At 53.5% G+C, this 5,653-nt stretch overlaps 1 protein-coding gene across 2 annotated transcripts in view; it reads left to right on the top strand.

Annotated features, from left to right (window-relative positions):
* The window catches only part of Atp2a3 (ATPase sarcoplasmic/endoplasmic reticulum Ca2+ transporting 3), a 32,567-nt gene that overhangs the window by 12,108 nt on the left and 14,806 nt on the right, over nt 1-5,653 (top strand). For both annotated transcript variants that reach the window (XM_005349616.2, XM_005349615.2), the window contains exons 8-12: nt 1,462-1,926; nt 3,400-3,488; nt 3,644-3,746; nt 4,329-4,460; nt 4,784-4,909. In XM_005349616.2, coding sequence (XP_005349673.1) covers nt 1,462-1,926; nt 3,400-3,488; nt 3,644-3,746; nt 4,329-4,460; nt 4,784-4,909 — 915 coding nt within the window. The remainder of the gene's footprint in view (nt 1-1,461; nt 1,927-3,399; nt 3,489-3,643; nt 3,747-4,328; nt 4,461-4,783; nt 4,910-5,653) is intronic.

Below are 5,653 nucleotides of genomic sequence, written 5' to 3'. Positions count from 1 at the left end.
TCTTGTAGACCAGGCTGGTCTCGAACTCACAGAGATCTGCCTGCCTCTGCCTCCCGAGTGCTGGGATTAAAGGCGTGCGCCACCACCGCCCGGCTGCCATTTTTTAAAATTTATTTTTATTTAGTTACTTGAGACAGGATCTTGCTATGTAGCTCTGGTTCGCCTGGAATTTCCTGTGTAGACTAACTCCAGAGAGTCACCTGCCTCTGCCTCCTGAGTGCTGGGATTAAAGGCATGGGCTACAACTCCTGGAACTTTTTTTTTCTTTTTCAAAGTCTTTTAGGGTGGATCTCTTGGTTACCAATAATACATGCAAATTTTTAGTAATCATAATAGTTTGTGTTTACTGAGGCCTGCTTGCTTAGCATTGGCCTAAGCCCTTTAAAATTTTTTTAGCCCACACAAAAAGCCATTGAAGTAAGGCTGTCTATGTCTTACTATCCATGTTAGGAAACAGGTTAGGAGAGGTTAAATCAATTGCCCAAGGTCACAGTGAAGTAGCGGCAGAGTCGAGGTGTGAGTTCAGATGGCTGAGGATTTCTCTTTCCTGCTAGGATGCTGTGCTTCCAGCTAGAGACAGGGCTTGCCTTAAGTTATTCAATGGAAGGAAAGGGTGACAAGTGCTGAGGTGAGCAGCAACTGAGCTAGACTGTGCCCCAGCAACCCAGTCAGAGGTAGCTGAAGAGCTTCCCTGGAAATACACAGGAGTGGAGAAGACCGTGGGTCTCGGAGCTCCTGCAGAGAGCCCTGCCTGAGTGCATGGGCAGATAAGCTGTTTTGGATGAGGAGGGAGACATGGGGGGAGGATGGCTTGCTGTGGTCTCTGCCTTAGTTTACGTAGGGGTGCAGCTAGTGGGGCAAAGCCACATTGCTCTGGGTGAAGGAGAGGCGGAGTTGCCACCAGCTCCTGTTTTCTTGCCATCTCCCCTCTACATCCATCTGAAGGGGCACCAGGCAGTCAGTCTCTAAAGTGACTGCATCTTGGGCCTCTGTGGGGGCAGGTTGCAGAACAGGACACTGGGGTATGAGTCCATCTGTCCTCTACATTGGAGTTGGGTCTTTTGCCCAGGGCCTTGGGAATGGGAGTGTCAAGTCTAAGGTTTGTGGATTCTTCGGTAAATATTTACAAACTACTTGCCTGGGGTCATTGTCAGCCACGCTTCTTCCTGTGTGGCCACAGTGGCTGTTTATGAGTCCTATTTTGATGGGGTTTATGGGTTGGCCTTGAAACATGCAGCTGACATCAGTCCTGAAGCCTCTTCTGTGCCAGACACTACAATAGGCACAGGACATGTAGCCATCCTCCAAATCCGTGCCTTCATAGAACAACAATACAATAAATACCAAACTATGTAAGTCTGGAAACACTGGCCACACAGAAGAGCCTATTCTGGCTTGGACTCAGGGATTTGCGCCACTGGCCGGAGGCTGAGCAGCACTTCCTTGTCCTTCTCTGACCAGGGCACCAATATTGCATCAGGCAAAGCCCTGGGTGTGGCTGTGGCCACAGGCCTGAACACAGAGCTGGGCAAGATTCGGAGCCAGATGGCAGCTGTGGAGCCTGAGAGGACACCGCTGCAGCGCAAGCTGGACGAATTTGGGAGGCAGCTGTCGCATGCCATCTCTGTGATCTGCGTGGCTGTGTGGGTCATCAACATCGGCCACTTTGCTGACCCAGCCCATGGTGGATCCTGGCTCCGTGGCGCAGTCTACTACTTCAAGATTGCCGTGGCCCTGGCTGTGGCCGCTATCCCCGAGGGCCTCCCAGCAGTCATCACTACATGCCTGGCACTGGGCACAAGGCGTATGGCACGTAAGAATGCCATCGTGCGCAGTCTGCCCTCTGTGGAGACCCTGGGCTGCACCTCAGTCATCTGCTCTGACAAGACAGGGACACTCACCACTAATCAGATGTCTGTCTGCAGGGTGAGTGGTAGCTGGGTTGGGCCCCACTGGTGTCAGGTGGCTGGGCAGCGGGGTTGGCTCCCTGACCTCCTTTTTGGTAAGGGATGGAGAGCCTGCGTGCTGTCTCCCAGTGTGCGGTGGGGAGCAGCAGACTGAGGGCTGCATCAGTGCTTGTCGAGACACATCACTGGGGCCCAGTGTCACTGCAGTGCCCTGGGCAGGTCATTGCCAGTCTGTGTCCTCATCTGAAATCTAGGCATGAGCCCTGCCAGGTAACTGCCTTGAGGGATCCAAGAGAGGGTCAAGTGCAGGCGCCATGTCATTGGACCCAGTTCTATCCTGCTCTTTCTTGGCTGTTCACCTGACGCCTGTCACCAGATATGCTGGCTCCAGTGACCTGGGAAGGACTAGGGCAGCAATTATTCATCCCAGGGCACCTGATCCCACATCCTGGGTCCACTGTCCACATGTTCCAGGGATTCTGGCTGGGATTCCAAGGGACAGAGACCCCTTCTGGCTCAGCAGAGAAGTCGCTGGGGAAATGGCGACAGCTGTGGGTTTCACACCTTCTCAGGCACCTGTCGTGCCCCTTCTGCCTCTGCTCCTACAATGGTCTGCCTTGTAGGCCCTAGGAGCTGGCTTAGGACTCGCGAGACCCTTACAGCCCCGTGGAAGCACATCGAAGCCTGGTGCAGGCAACAGGCCTGGGCAAGCTCTGCATCCTGCATCTTCTGACTTGGTGGAATCCCTAGCGGGATTTTATCTGTCCAGTGTTCCTTGACTAAACTAAGGATTCGAGAAGCATGGTGTGGGGAAGTGGCAGTAGCTGAGCATGCTGGGTAATGGACTATGCTTGTGGGAAGCCCCAGAACAGAGAGGACAAGAAGGAAGGGGTATTCGGAGTACCGTTGGGATGCTAGGCTGGCCCCTGGCTTGAGAATGGGCTGTAAGAAGTCTCTCTCAGCTGGCTGATGGGCTAGGAAATGGGCGCCCTAGAAAAGGAGAGTTCAGGTAGGACCCAGCAGGCCCCGAGAGGCTCATTCTCTAGGGTCACCAGTGGGTTGGAGGAAACTGCCTCAGAGCAAGGTATGGGTTTCTTCCTTGAAGTTAGAGAATTCGTCCCTTGCAGTTGGACCTTGGACCCACTTTCTCCCAAAGTTGCCATAAGAAACTGAGGTTTAGATGCTTGAAAGAAGTCAAAGGCCCAGATGTCCTGCCCTGTCATGTTCACAGTCATCTCAGGCACTGAAAAATTGGCCACAAAACCCTCAGGCATCCCAAGCAACGGCCAGTGAGAGCCAGATGCCACCGGGCAGAGCAGAGTCTTAGGGTGCCTAGCCTGGGCTCACATCTTTGCTCTGGTGGGGAAGGAAGGCCCTTCAATGACTCTTGTGGAGGGTGTCTCAAACATCCTTCTGCGGCTGTCGTTTTTAAGCCGATGGCGGAGAGAAAGGAAGCCCTCCAAGCGTCCTGAGCCCACCCTTGTGCCTACAGATGTTCGTGGTAGCTGAAGCAGAGGCAGGCTCCTGTCGTTTGCATGAATTCACCATCTCGGGTACCACGTATACCCCAGAGGGCGAAGTGTGAGTGTGCGAGCGAGGGTCTGGTGGGGTCAAGTGGGTGGAGCTCCGTGGGACCCCAGAGGGGTCCATGGGATTGGTTTCCTGGGGAAGGGGTCAATGCGAGACACCTCTCAGGGGCGCGGCCAGGCCCTGTGCTGACCCCTTTCTCTCTGCAGGCGACAAGGGGAGCAGCCTGTACGCTGTGGGCAGTTTGATGGACTTGTGGAGCTAGCAACCATCTGTGCCCTTTGCAATGATTCAGCACTGGACTACAATGAGGTGGGATCCCACTCCTGTCCATGACCCCACTAGGTTCCGTTTCTCGGGACAGACCCTTTTCCTTTGCCCAGAGTCTCACTGTTTGGGGTTGATGTTCCTCAGTGCTTCTGAGGGTCACACTCCACGAGCATGGTCACATGAATGCCATTTGTGTGGCTGGAGCAGAGGAACTGAACACACAGAAGGATACTCCAGCCTTCCAGGAACCCTTAGCCAGGCCAAGTCAGCTCCCATGCCAAGCCAAGGGCAATCAAGGAGCCACTGAAGGGTTCTGAGCAGGGAATTTGGGTGTGGCCACATTGCTTCTCCAAAAGATGCTGTCTGTGCACACCAGCACAGACAGATAATAACACAGGAGCCAGGGAGCCCTGTGTGGTGAAGAAGCAGGCTTGAGGCTCAGCAAGAAGAGCCTGGAAGCCCTGTGTGCTGAAGTACTCATAAAATACCAGCACTTAGGAGGCTGAGGCAGGAGGGTCAGTTGTGAATTGAGGCCCTCCTGAGCTCAGGGCAAGACCCTATCTCAAAAATGAATAAATAAAGACAGCAGAAGACCTTCACTCCCTGTGTGCTCTGACCCTCCAGGCCAAAGGTGTGTACGAGAAGGTAGGGGAGGCCACAGAGACAGCCCTGACTTGCCTCGTAGAGAAGATGAATGTGTTTGACACAGACCTGACAGCACTGTCTCGGGTGGAGCGTGCTGGAGCCTGCAACTCGGTGAGTAGAACTGGGCTTGGCCTTGTGGATGTGACAATGTGACAGACAAAAGCATAGGCACGGGGTGGGGGCGGGGCTTTGAGGAATAATGGAGGACCTCAAAAACCTTCCAAAACAAGTCTGTGGAGCAGAGAAGGGGAAAGGCTAAATGTAAGTCCAGGCTTCCAGTTGGGAAATGAGCACATTTTGGGAGAAGAAGGTGGGAACCTTAAATGCCGGAGTCAGAGGAGTATAGATAGTAGGCCACAGGAACAAGGCTAGTGAGAAGCAGGCAAGAGTTGCCAACTCTGTCCTTCATGCCCTGACCTGCCTGGACCCTGCAGGTCATCAAGCAACTCATGCGGAAGGAGTTCACCCTCGAGTTCTCCCGGGACCGGAAGTCCATGTCTGTGTACTGCACACCTACCCGTCCTGACTCCAAGGCCCAGGGCAGCAAAATGTTTGTGAAGGTGGGGCCCTGCCTGTGTGGCCTGGGGTTACTTCTGGGATCTTGGGGAGGGGGAGCAAGGGGTAGGGGGCAGAGAATCTGGTCTCCAGTCTCTAAAACACCAGAGGGAATATAGCTCAGATGGTAGAGTGTTTGCCTAGCGTGCAAGAGGCCGTAAGTTTGTTCTCTGGAATGACATAAACCAGGTATGGTTGCATATGCGTATAATCTCAGCACTTGAGAAGTAGAGATAGGAGGGTCTGCTGCATAAGTTTGAGTTCATGAGTCTGGACTATGTGAGACCCTATCTAAAAACAGAAAGAAAAACAAGGAAAGAGAGAGGGAAGATAGGGAGAGAGGGAGGAACAGAGAGAGAGAGAGAGAGAGAGAGAGAGAGAGAGAGAGAGAGAGAGAGAGAGAGAAAGAGAGAGAAGAGAAAGAAAGGGAAGAGAAAAAACCAGATGAACAAAACCACAAATAAAAGCCCCACAGACTGCAGCTGTGGGGGGGCCCAGGGAACTGTGAGACCCATAGTCAAAGTGATGGCTCTGAGGTGGGGTTGGTCAACATGCAATAGGGAACTGAGAGCAGCATCCAGTGACTAAGGGACCAGAGCCCCTAGTTCTGGCCTGAGGGTTACTGTCTTGTCTCAGGACTCCAGGGTCATCAGTGCTCCTCCATGGTCTCCAGACTCTGGGGTCATTAGTGCTCCTCCATGGTCTCAGGACTCCGGGGTCATCAGTGCTCCTCCATGGTCTCAGGACTC

The sequence above is a fragment of the Microtus ochrogaster genome, chromosome 7 (genome assembly GCF_000317375.1).
Source record: "Microtus ochrogaster isolate Prairie Vole_2 chromosome 7, MicOch1.0, whole genome shotgun sequence".
In the NCBI taxonomy this organism is placed as follows: Eukaryota; Metazoa; Chordata; class Mammalia; order Rodentia; family Cricetidae; genus Microtus; species Microtus ochrogaster.
Note: the sequence above shows the minus strand (reverse complement) of the source record. Positions and strands in the feature narration are given on the sequence as shown.